The sequence below is a fragment of the Pleuronectes platessa genome, chromosome 23 (genome assembly GCF_947347685.1).
Source record: "Pleuronectes platessa chromosome 23, fPlePla1.1, whole genome shotgun sequence".
Lineage (NCBI taxonomy): Eukaryota > Metazoa > Chordata > Actinopteri > Pleuronectiformes > Pleuronectidae > Pleuronectes > Pleuronectes platessa.
The window spans coordinates 9775456-9788228 of NC_070648.1; the positions used below are offsets into that span (position 1 = coordinate 9775456).

At 40.5% G+C, this 12773-nt stretch overlaps 1 protein-coding gene and 2 non-coding genes across 3 annotated transcripts in view; all 3 read right to left on the reverse strand.

The window, feature by feature from the left end:
• The window catches only part of m1ap (meiosis 1 associated protein), a 32497-nt gene that overhangs the window by 819 nt on the left and 18905 nt on the right, over nucleotides 1-12773 (reverse strand). Inside the window, exons 4-10 of the mRNA XM_053416715.1 lie at nucleotides 4180-4335; nucleotides 3814-3973; nucleotides 2681-2822; nucleotides 1691-1754; nucleotides 1472-1614; nucleotides 1148-1263; nucleotides 841-922 (exon numbers count right to left, since the gene is read on the reverse strand). Coding sequence (XP_053272690.1) covers nucleotides 841-922; nucleotides 1148-1263; nucleotides 1472-1614; nucleotides 1691-1754; nucleotides 2681-2822; nucleotides 3814-3973; nucleotides 4180-4335 — 863 coding nt within the window. The remainder of the gene's footprint in view (nucleotides 1-840; nucleotides 923-1147; nucleotides 1264-1471; nucleotides 1615-1690; nucleotides 1755-2680; nucleotides 2823-3813; nucleotides 3974-4179; nucleotides 4336-12773) is intronic.
• trnaa-cgc (transfer RNA alanine (anticodon CGC)) lies at nucleotides 11551-11622 on the reverse strand. The gene has a single exon. It is a non-coding gene; the product is annotated as a tRNA-Ala (tRNA).
• On the reverse strand, nucleotides 12309-12380 carry trnaa-cgc (transfer RNA alanine (anticodon CGC)). Its single transcript has one exon. It is a non-coding gene; the product is annotated as a tRNA-Ala (tRNA).

Genomic DNA, 12773 nt, shown 5'->3' on the forward strand with positions numbered 1-12773 from the left:
ATGTCTTAATGCCAAGCTATAAAAACAATAATGTATAAATATAAACTATATAATCTATAAGGAGAATAATGTATTATTTGTTTCAAATAAATACTCTCTTCAAATAGTTATTATTTGACACAATGAGAGTTTTACTCCAACCATTGATATTTCACAATCATCCTCATTGACAGCTATGAAAGGTTTTGTTATTATCGGTTGTGGGATGTACCAAAGTCAATTTCTGAGGTATTTAATCATTTTTGTCCCACTTGAGACCTAATATGAATTATACTTTACTTATACTTTACTTAAAATAATCCAATATTTCACCAGAAAAAAAAGAGTGCATACCTACACCAAGCCCCAACAGTTCCCTTACATTTAATAAAGCTTGGGGGGGAAATATAATAGGTTCCTCCCTGACCCACACTGCATCTTTCATTGAAGATTCATGGTAATCTGTCCAGTAGATTTGATGTAATGCTACAGACAGACAGACTAAAAAACATTGCACCGCTTTTTCTCCTGAGGCCGACTTCAGCAGTTTGCATCAGCACTTTCCTTCATCAGAGAAAATAATCATTTACAAGAAGATCAAGTTTGTACTTGTGTGTGTGTGTGTAATTACATTGAGAGTTTCACTGTATCTAGAGAGTGCTGCCATCCACCGGACCAGAAAGTGACAAATGAGGAGGAAATCTCGATAGTAAATCAATGTATAAGGCATGAAAGAGGTTCATACAAATATATGTGCTCTTTTCAGCTAAAACGTTGGTCTTTAATCATGTGATAATGGTTGTGTTTATATGAGAGTGGCCCTTCATGACCTTTACACTGTCATAAAACTGTGTTGTTTACCTGTTGAGGCGGTCTGCCGGCTGTGGCCCTAGCGCCCTCTGCTGGTTGAGACTGGTCTCTGAGGACAGCTGGTGGCTGGAGCCTGGAATCATCGATCATCATTGTCAGGATCAAATAAACATCATGATGTCATGAAACTAGGGATTAAGATTCAGTATGAAAACGTTGAATCATTTCCACAGATTCCTATAGAAACAGACCCTCTGCTGGTCTTTTTAGAAACCACAGGTTTCAGGTATCTCTGCTTCACCTGCAGTCTTCGTCAATTTTTATTTACATGTTTTATAAACGTGTCTCTGGTGCAGACCTGTATGGGTAGCGTGGCTGTGAGAGCAGGCCTCTGCTCTTCAGATGCTGGTAGAGGTTACTTCTCAGAGAGAGGGGGTTGAACACAAACTCCTCGTCCAGCTGAGAGAGACAACTCTGACACACAGAACAGAGACAGAAACAATCAGGTAACAACCAAAGCAGCACATCAGAATGTCAAGACTGTTATGAAGTTTATAGTTTTGTGGTTCCTGAAATCAGTGCACTCATTTGTGATTTAAATGTATCTATAGGATTTCTCCTTCATAAATGCTTCTGTCTGTGTATGTACCATGTGTATAACGAACAAAGTTCGAACCCTAACCTGAACTGTCTGCATGACATCAGGTGCAGGGTCCTGAGTTGAGATAGGCTGATGGCAGGGCAGCAGCAACTCTCTGGAGGCCACAGGCTTCAGAAGGAGGGTGAGAGACGGAGACGGCTGGAGGACATAGTGAGAAAACACACCTGTATACACACAAACATACAGATGAGTGCATACACACACACAAACACACACAAACACACACAAACACACACTGACCTGAGCTTTGGGCTGTCAACCTTTGGACAGGCTCCACCTGCAGCAGCAGGAATAAGTCACGACTCTGCAAAAAAAGGCAACTTAGATAATGTCACAAAATGTATGTTTGTAGGTTGGTTTTGTTTTAGCAAGACTAAGCAAAAAACAACTGTACCGATTTGAATGAAATTGTGTGGGGGGATGGGGCATGATCCAATGGAGACCACATTTTGGCAGGGATCTGGGTAAGGAAGCGAATCCAGGAATTTGTTTAACCTTCTTTAACATCGTGTTTTCATCATTTCATCATTGTTTTTATCATTTTCATTGATTCATAGATCTTAATGAAAAAAATCTTCCATGTTGTCTGATACTACTGAATTTGTGGTTTCATAAGGGGACTGTTGGGCCTTATGGTCTTATGCCATCTTCTGAGTGTCATTCCTGATTAGCTTTATTTAGATTTCAAAAGTGTTTCGGGATTTTTGAGTTTTCTGTTACTTCCTGTTTTACTTTGAAGTTTCAATTTGCCATGTTTGCTTTTGCTGGTTTTACTCCCTGTTTTAGTCTAATGTGTTTCACCTGTGCCCTATTATCCCGGACCCTTTCTACCGTGTGTATTTAGTCTGTGCTCCTTTCGTTTCTGCTGTGTTCCCTGGTGTTTCACAATGTTTTGCTTCCCGAGATCTGCACCTACCTGCCCTGCCTGATGTTTGCTCCTCAAGTTCCTGTAATCTACACCCCACTGAACAAATATGACTAACACCAATCTAGTCTTAAACCTACAACCTGGTTTATGTGATGCATAAACACACACATAGATTGGCAGTGTCAGATAAAACATCCTGGAATTGTCAAAACAGTCCTAGATGTTAATATATGCAGCTGTAACAGAAACAGTGTGGTCCCAGCTTAGACAGCCATATGAGCTGCATAAGTTTTCTTTCTGTCAGATGTTTCACAAGTTCTTTTTGAGGCTTTCTGTCAATGTCCAATTTGTGAGTCACACACCCTGAGTGTGTGGCAGAGAGCGTGGAACAAGTTGTGGTTGGCCTCCATTTCTTCCCAGTCCAGCTGCCAGCAGGTGGTGGGACGGATCACTAATGGCAGGCCGTACAACACACTCTCACACACTCCCTCTGCACGCAGAACCCTGTAACACACTCACACACACACAGCACTTTGGTCAGCCTACAAGAGGAAGGACTGGTGTGTCTACGAGATGTGTTTCAGCAGCATATAGCAGAGGAACAGGATGACATCATCCCTGATCAGGTAAAGTGTGAAGCATCATTTGAATGTCACTGCTGCAAACCATTGTTAGTATGGAAAGAAAACACACATACACACACAAAAACAACTCTGATATTGACCTGTATGCAAAACAAATACTCAGTCACACAAAACATCTCACAGCATCTCCTGGAAATGTAAAACCAATGCAAATCAGGGAAAAGAAAGAAACTGTTAAGCTGGTTTTGGCGCGGTGAGACAGTGTGTGTAGACACAACACAGTACAGCTCTCACATGTGTATGGGATGCTTTGTGTGTGTGTATTATTTGTCTTTGAACATCACTCATCTGCTACTGATAACCCAGTTATTGAGTTCTTAAATATCAAGTGTCATCTGCTGTATGTATAATTTGTGTAATGACACATGAAAATGATAAATTACAAACTTTTAATTTGTTATTCCGACTTATTTAGTTCAGCTAAACAAGAATCTCACAGGCTTTTAGACATTACAATTTTATTAGATTGTGATTATAGTTATTGCCTTCTAATGTATAGGCTGCATAGAGTTGCAGCTATGGTTCCATGCACTGATACAAATATTCAGGACTTCATGTGAATATACTGGAATAAATACAGTTTGATATTTTTCACCCTGGGTGCTCCCACTGATTTAATTGATTGATAGAGCTACTAAACTCCTATGCTCCAAGCCGTAATCTAAGATCCTCTAACCATCACTTGCTAATGGTTCCTAAGTCGAGGCTGGTAACTAAGGCTAACCAGGCTTTTGTCATCAGGTCCCTGAGTATCCTTTATCATAACCGATGTTAGTGGTAGAGCTTATGATTGGCTCCTACTGAACGGGATAGGTCTGAGATCTGTGGTCAGTTGCTGCCTGATATCTTACTTGATTACTTTCAGTCTCTGTGGTGGTGAGCTCTGATTGGCTGAGCCCTTGGCAACAGACAGGAAGTCCCGGACGCTCTCAGTTTTTACTCCCAGGTTGGGTGTCAGAGGGATGAGTGCGGGGCTGATCAGACGCTCCTGCATGTCACACTTCACACACACTATGCAGGGGACAAATGCCATAAGTGCAGGATATAATATGCAGAAAAACAACGGGTCACACAATCTCGGTGTTAGCACTAGTTTGGATATAAACAAAATTGGTCACCTCCTATTCAAACAGTGTATTAGTAAACTATATAATTTCATTGCATAATGCACAAATGGATGTGTGTGTGTGTGTGTGTGTGTGAGCGTTGTTTCTAACCTGGGATGGGACTGTCCGTGGGGCTCGGCAGCAGGAGGTGGAGGTGCTCTCTGTCACCTCCCTGCTCTTGAAGCCATGACTTCAACACACTCTCCACGGCGAACACGCTGTTTTCCACTCGCTGCAGCTCGATCTCCGTCCCCAACATCAGACACTCTACAGACAGACAAGTGGACACATATATATGCAGGTAGACTTAAAAAAAAGAAGAAGTTTCATCTCTCATTATTAATTCACTAGCAAGGACCACAGACAACAACACGTTATTTAAAGGTTTCAAAGTTTGAAATGTTTCTTTAAATAATTTAGCTAAAGTTGAACATCTTCTCTAATTGTTTCTTAAGGACATTCCTGGGGAAAATGAACTTTTAAACCATTACCCTCTGTGACCACTAGATGGAGGCAGCATGTAATAAATTCTAAACAGTTTAGCCTCAGTGACTGAAGAACTCTGAACTTGATGACATCTGAGGCTTTAGGTGTCTCGCGATCATCCAAAGACCTTGTAAAGCTCGTCTGGATGAGAAGGCTTTGATTTGCTGAAGGGGAAAAAGCAGGAGTGCAGTTTGGATGAAGACACAAGACACAGCCTGATAATTCCTCTGCTTTTGTTTATTTTTGTAAATTGATATATATCTCCGTCGTCTTTTATTTGCGTTATCTCAGAGGACAGACTGAACTGTTCCTGCTCTCCTCCTCATTTTCCTACTGATTTCTACTTGTCATTACAAACAGAGACGACCCTATATGGACCTGCCCCACCCACCTCCTCTCCTGCTCTCCCTCTGTGTCCATTTATTATTGCAAACGAGACACAAACCATACCGAGCAGTCCTCTCCTCCTTTCCCCTCTATCTGGTGTTTAATAGTTAATGACCCATCAGGAGATAACTAATGGGACCAAAGGGAGAGGAGATTAGCAGGAGGCACTGTAGCGAGTAAGGGGAGGTACACACGGGGGAGAGGCAGAGAGAAAGGGGGAATAATGGGATGGAAGAATATTTCAAATATCCCAGTCAGGAACTAGAAAAAACTCTAAATTCCTACAATAAAATATGTCAATGCTTTTTTTCATCTGTCAGAGGGAGATGCAGAACTGAAGTTTTTGATTACGGGCAAAATATATTCAAAGAGTGCTTCATCTGGAAATAAGAACTTGATCTTAGGGGAAAGAATTATGTTTGCTGAAGGATGTTTTATGGTCTGATCCTTGCTGGATGAAGGATGAAGGCTGAGAGAGAGAGACAGTAGATTAAGAGGGTAACAAAGAGGGAAGTAATGGCACTTTTGCTTTACAAGTTCCCCTTTAAGGTGTCAAAAAAAGCTGTAAAGTCAAGATGCTTTGCTTTCAACTGCGACACATGCCGCACTGCTCTCGCTCTAAGTGATCTTTGGATTAAACAACTAGTAGGATATCTTTGATTCTTAGGATCAGAACTATAATAAGACATGTATTCTTCTGTTTGCTGGCATCAGAACAGTTATGATCCTGCAGGAAAATGCTAAATGACTGCAGAGAAAACTAGTGGATCGAGAACAAGGAGGATACAAATCCTACTAACCCAAAAGTAATTAGAAAGAGAGAGGCAGAATGTACGGTTGAAAGAGTAGGAGGGAGTATGTGTTCAGGAAATGGTGATGGGAAAGATACTGGAGATGGTCGGAGATAGAGGAAAAAGGGTTGTGGCAAATCGATACCCACTCGCTCCAATAATGTCTGTCTGGGGAATAGGAATAGAGAAAGCAGGAAACAGAGCGAGTGATAGAGGGAGGGAGGGAGGGAAGAATTATGGAAGTTGTTAGAGCAAAGAGGGAAAGAAAGTATAAATTACAGATAGGACGGAGAGCACAGAGGAGAAGGGGATGATAAGATGAGATGGATGAGGAGACGGATGGGAGGGGCGGGTTAGGGGTGATGGATCACATTGTTGGAGTTACTTGTAATTAGTAAAAAGTGTGTATGTGTGTGTGTGTGTGCGTGTGTGTGTGTGTATGTATTTGTATACATTTATTATTTCGTTAGATTTTTTTTCCAGCATAAACACTGACCTTGTCAGGGCTAACAGACATGGGGATGAAGAGTAGGCAATTAAATCCTATCTCTGTGTGTGTATGTGTGTGTGTGTGTGTATGTATTTGCTTTTAAATTTAGATTTGGATTAGGCATTTAGTTTCAATTGAAGCTATATATTGTGACAATTTAAGTCCTCCTTAAGAAAGAAGAAGTGTGTGCGTGTGTGTGTGTGTGTGTGTGTGTGTATGTGTGTGTGTATGTGTGTGTGTGTGTGTTTGTAAGAGATAAACACTTCCAGAAAAAAAGGAAAGAAAGCTTCTCACATCAGCATAAAACCACCCAGACAGTCATGACTGTGTGTGAGTGTGAATATATGTATATTCCACAGAGTAATATGTTACCAGCCGAGTGGGACATAGGTGAGAGCAGTTAACCCTGACGGGAACTGAGGTAATGTTGCTGTCCGTCTCCCTCCAGCAGCCTTATCTGCGTTCATGAAGGATTTGTTTACCTTGCTAAATCCTCCCGTCCCTCCGTCTCGATCTTTGCTGAGTTCATGAAGTGTGTGTTTACTGTAGGTACGCAAGATATACAAAAAAAACCCGAAATCAATTAAGCTTTAGCATCCCCCACTTCCCAGCTGTTACTGTTCTATGTGCCCTGTCTGTGTTCGAAGATTAAGAATCTATTAAATTATGAGGCAGACCATGTAACTCAACCCTCTCATCTAAAAGTTTAACAGCTCGCCTGAATCTCATTAACATGTCCTGCATATGTGTGTGTGTGTGTGTGTGTGTGTGTGTGTGTGTGCACGTGTGTACGAGAGAAGATAAAGTGTGACACCCATGCTGAGGTAAGGAAGCACAGTGGAATCTCATTAAGTGTGTTTGGTGCAAGTGTTGTAAATTTACAATGACATAAGCTCCTGGTGGAGTCAAACATGAGGATTACAGGTTAAATATCTCAGTGAAAACACATGAATATATGTGAATGGCTCTTCAACCACTGCCGGATGTGGAAGATGTTTTTTTAGGACAAATTTTGGAAATTTCTTTTTGGAATAAAGTGGAGATTTTGAGAGTGAAAGTTGAAATTTCAGGAATAATGTCATCAAACTAGACATCAAAATGCAAGGGCCCTGCAATGAAAGCAATTTGTTTGAACGAGTATGAAATCTGGATCTATTTAATTTAAATGTGGTATCATAACAGGAGGTATGCATTTATTTTGCAGGGTAAAATCTTCAACTTCCGATTCTACTAAGTCATCAGATTTAAAGAGAAGTTTTGCAACAAGAAGGACAACACCCTTGTTGCTATTGGGTTCAACTGTAGCTTCTACAATCTATCTGTTGAAATTAACGGTAACTGCAGGAACCGAGTCATCACATTTCTGGTAACACACATACAGTCATATAGAGAATAGCTGCTAATGTCTTGCCCTCTTAATTTTACATTGGCTTCTCTCATCTGGCTCCATTCGTATGACCTGACATTTTTTCCCATCCAAATAACTCCATATTGATGCTCAATTGAGACACATCATGTCAATATTTTTGCTTTAATTTGAAACCCTAGTGGTGCTGCAGTTCTGTTGAGATTTGCCAAAGGGCAAAGACACTTGTGATTCACCTACACACACACAAATACCCTTGAAACACAATTTGATTAGAGGGAAATGTAATGACTTCACTTGAGCTATAATTTCCCTGGAGAGGCATGTGTTCTTTTTGTTAAATAAATGACTGATGTGATGTCGTTCAGAGGAGGTGGGTTAGTTAACAGCTTTGTCAGGAGGGTCGGGCTGTTAATTTTGAACAATTCACATGGCTTGCATTCAAATTACCAAGCCCCCTGGTGTCCTTTGGGAAAAAAAACATAATTCATGGCCACAAGATAATAACAAATTGGAACAAGGTAACTAAGTTGTGTCTAAAACTTTAATAAGTTTTGAAGAAATGCAAGAAATATAAAAGGGGAACCAAGGACAGTATATAAAGATTGACAAGCGTCTTGATCGCCCCCTGGGGGCTTACTGCATCGTAAACAAGGAGTAAGTTGAGATACATCATCCATCTTTATATACAGTCTTTGGGGGGAACCAACGTAATTGGCTACGACTGCCGACATGATATCAAGGGACCTGTTTGTTTCTTTCTCTGATCGCTAAGACCCTCTTTGTATTGTAAGTAGATGACTGGGATTATATTAATATGTACAAATTACACTGCAAAGATACAAATCCATCCTGCTCTCTGGTCTTTCTCTTATTATCCATCCATCTTATTTATTTTTCTGAGCCTCCACTCTCTCTGACCGACCCTGCAGGACCACACCCAGTAATATTTCCTTTTACTTGCAATAGGACAAGTACATCCTCCTCCTGTCCATCGACCAGTGTAACATTAGCGTGGCTGGGGAAACCAGTGACACTGTTAGCTAATGCATGACTAGAGCAGGAAGTGGAGCACTGCACTACCATCCTGTTCACTCATTCACTTCGATATGGATCAGCTTGACCAGATGCAGATAATGGAAAGAGTGCTGCGTAATGGTGGAAATCCTTGTAAAAGCCTCTGACCATTACATCGCTCAATTCTGGAAAGATCCCACTAATGGAGGACTGATCTGGAGTTTGTCAATAGCTTGGAGCTCTTTGTTCTGTTGTAGTTAATTTGTTGAGTTATGATTATTCTATTCAAGTTCTGTTCTTTTTTAAAGCATATTCATTTATTTCTAAGAATGTTATTATTAAATGTATAAATGTGAATTTTTCATTCATTTTCCTTACATAACATTTCTAATCAGGTCAGATGACAAAAAAAAAAAAATGCATTAAATCTTAAAGTAAATGAGCTTCTTTCAGAGTGACACTTCAAAACAGTGGGAGATTACAGAGTTTGAGGTCCTTCATTAAAGTGCAATTCAAGTTTTTCCCAACTTGGATTGTATTTCTGTAAGTTTCAATCAGTTCTACTGATTAAGGTGGCATTGTTCTGCTGATTTATTCTTAACCCGTATTCCAATATTTCACCAAATACTTCTAGCAACAAAAACAAGACCCCAGTAATAGATAAAGTTGAATCATCCTTTAAGCAGGGTATACACTCATCTTTCCTATGCAGTAACCCTTTGTCTGACAAATATATTATCGAAAAATGACTCCCATTAATTCACCAACTAACTCAGCTTATGTTACACAAACAACAATTCTGCTACTTGGCACCGATGGATCAATTGAATACACAGATGAGGCAATAATGTGATATGAACCTAATGCATGGCCCTGGGACAAACTTCACAGAGTGTGCATAAACATGAAGTTAGCACAGATGAATGTCTGCATGTGGAATTCCCCTCTGACATCCATATCTCACTTACAGAGAGCCACACAGTCGACACACACTCTGTCCTTGTCAGTGAGTGTGTCTGTGTGAGCAATAATGATGAATAGCTCATTGATGTAGTTTTGGACTGGGACAAGTAGGACATTGATCATCTGGTCTGAAACACAGGCACTCATCACACCAGCGGCTGTGTGACCTAATTGCCTCGCAGTCACTTGTGTTAGGGGCGTGCGATCATGGAGACAATCAAAGCAGACGGACACTTTTGAAAAGGACAAGAGGACGACCGCACAGTTATCTGGCTGTAATTACTATAAAGGACGAACAGAAAGAGAGAGCAGGAATAGAGGAGTGACAAATGGTTACGAGAAGGTCAAAAAAGGGGGCATCTTCAATGGCAGCCGATTTAATTCTGTACGTGTGCAAAATGAGATTGGATTGAAAATGGAGTAACAAATTCCTCCATGTTCCCTTGGAGGAATTGCCTTCAATTTGTGGTGCTTATACGACGTTTCCATAAGCTACCACAAATCTGTTGCGACAATTATAAAAAAAATTATACCTGTGATGTTTGAGAAGAGGAGTTGCCGCCACGTTAATTCACATAAATCATATTATAATGAGCATTGCCAGCGTATCGAGAGCAAAGCGACAGCCGGAGATCAACTGCTTGTTTTCAAGCAGAATGTGGAAACAGGGGTGGATGGCATATGGAAACAGACACGGCGGCTCAGAGAGGGTGGCAGCTGAATGACTCCTTTTGAAGCACTTGAAACAGGACAAGAGGACAGAAGATGAGAGGAGCTCTGCAGACTGTGCTCAAGGAGGTTCAGAGCAGAAGAGAGGGTAACGAAAAGACATCGGAAGGATATATACTTAAAGGCAATGGCAACAGTTTATCACAGTTGCAATGATGCAATCCCAAAAATCTACTTTCAAGGATTCAATAATAGTTCACTCTCATAGTGACTCTCACACACTTTTGGTTTTAGTGTCATAAAATGTCCCCTAACCAGACTACCATGACCACCATAACAGGTGTGAAAGGCGCCTCGAACCGTGGTCCAGACAAGCGGAACCTGAAGCTGGTGATACTGGTAGTAATACCATAATAACATAACAGTGACTAGGAAATTAATCAAATGAAGCGGTTCAATCACTTTCTCGATCAGACTACTAACCACCACCAAATGGACAAGTCAATGTCTGATGCACACCCATCTACAAACCAATCAATGTCAATTGCAGTTAGATGCAGCCCACGTATATATGGGTGATGACAACAGGACTTATGTCATACAAAAGACATCAGTCGGCTCCAAATAGTGTGATGTGAAACCAAACCTAACCAGATCAAATGTTTACAATATAAAAAACCTTGGCCCAGACCTACTGGTGTGGAAATGCCCCTTTAGTAAAAGACAAGTAGAAAGAAAACCGGTGGTAGAACTGACTGATAAAAGGGAGAGTAAAAAAGAGATGAGAGCAGGGCTTTGACTGCAAACGTGATAGTAAATAACAGACCTCTCAGCAGAGATGGGAAGAACGGCCATGTTTTACATAAGCACCTTAAAAGCCAAGATGTGAGAGAAAACCTAAGGCAAATTAAAATTATAAATTGGGAGGTTGAGTTTAATTAAAGTAGTGCTGATAAAACAAACGTGGCAACTTGTTTCTTTTTGTAGGAAAAGCAGTGATAAAAAAAACTATAATAATTTAGCACATTTTTATAATGTAGTGAGTGTGTTCAGGGATACTGCAACAGGGAGGGCAAAGCAGGCCCACAGAGGGAAGGGGCTGATTATCTTGGTCGCCAGACACTTTTGCAATTCCCCTTACGATGCCCACCTCCTCGATGTCTATGAGACTGCTACAATGCCATGTTCAGATTCTGCTATTTTACCTCTGGGCCTTCCTGCAATTTCAGTATCTGTGTCCAAGAACTTTAGTTAGTGTTACTTTATTTCGTTCACAGTTCCACTACCGTCAGTGAGCAAAGTGTAAGAAAGAATGGAGATGCTGGGGATTGAACCCAGGACCTCATACATGCGAAGCACGCGCTCTACCACTGAGCTACATCCCCTTCTGTCCTCTACTAGAGATCTTCAACAATAAACTATCAGAAGGATATGTCACCTCTGATAAAGTGCTGTGGGATTCTGCAAATCAGTAAATGCAGTAATTGCCAATTTAATTTAAACTAAAGTATACAAAAGTACTTTTGTGAATGTAAAAGAGTATGACGAGGATGCAGATGCTCACAAAACTGCAAACGTGATAGTAAATAACAGACCTCTCAGCAGAGATGGGAAGAACGGTCATGTTTTACATAAGCACCTTAAAAGCCATGATGTGAGAGAAAAATCCTGAGGCAAATTAAAATTATAAATTGGGAGGTTGAGTTTAATTAATGTAGTGCTGATAAAACAAAAGTGGCAACTTGTTTCTTTTTTAAGTAAAAGCACTGATAAAAAAAACAATAATAATTTAGCACATTTCTATACTGTTTATATGTAGAAAGTGTGTTCAGGGATATTGCAACAGGGTGGGTTAAGCAGGCCAACAGCTGAGAGGGGACCCAGGGAACGGCTGATTATCTTTGTTGACAGACATTTTGTGCAATTCCTCTTACGATGCCCCTCTCTGACCATGTTCAGATTCTGCTTTTTGTCTTTCCTGCAATTTCAGTATCTGTGTCCAACTTTAGTTAGTGTTACTTCATTTGGTAAACAGTTCTGCTACTGTCAGTGAGCAAAGTGTAAGAAAGACTGGAGATGCTGGGGATTGAACCCAGGACCTCATACATGCGAAGCACGCGCTCTACCACTGAGCTACATCCCCTTCTGTCCTCTCCTAGAGAACTTCAAGAATAAACTATCAGAAGGATATGTCACCTCTGATAAAGTGCTGTGGTATTCTGCAAATCAGTAAATGCAGTAATTGCCAATTGCCAATTTAATTCAAACTAAAGTATACTTTTGTGAACATAAAAGAGTATGACGATGATGCAGATGCTCACAAAACTGCAAACGTGATAGTAAATAACAGACCTCTCAGCAGAGATGGGAAGAACGGCCATGTTTTACATAAGCACCTTAAAAGCCAAGATGTGAGAGAAAAATCCTGAGGCAATAATAAAATTATAAATTGGGAGGTTGAGTTTAATTAATGTAGTGCTGATAAAACAAACGTGGCAACTTGTTTCTTTTTTAAGTAAAAGCACTGATAAAAAAA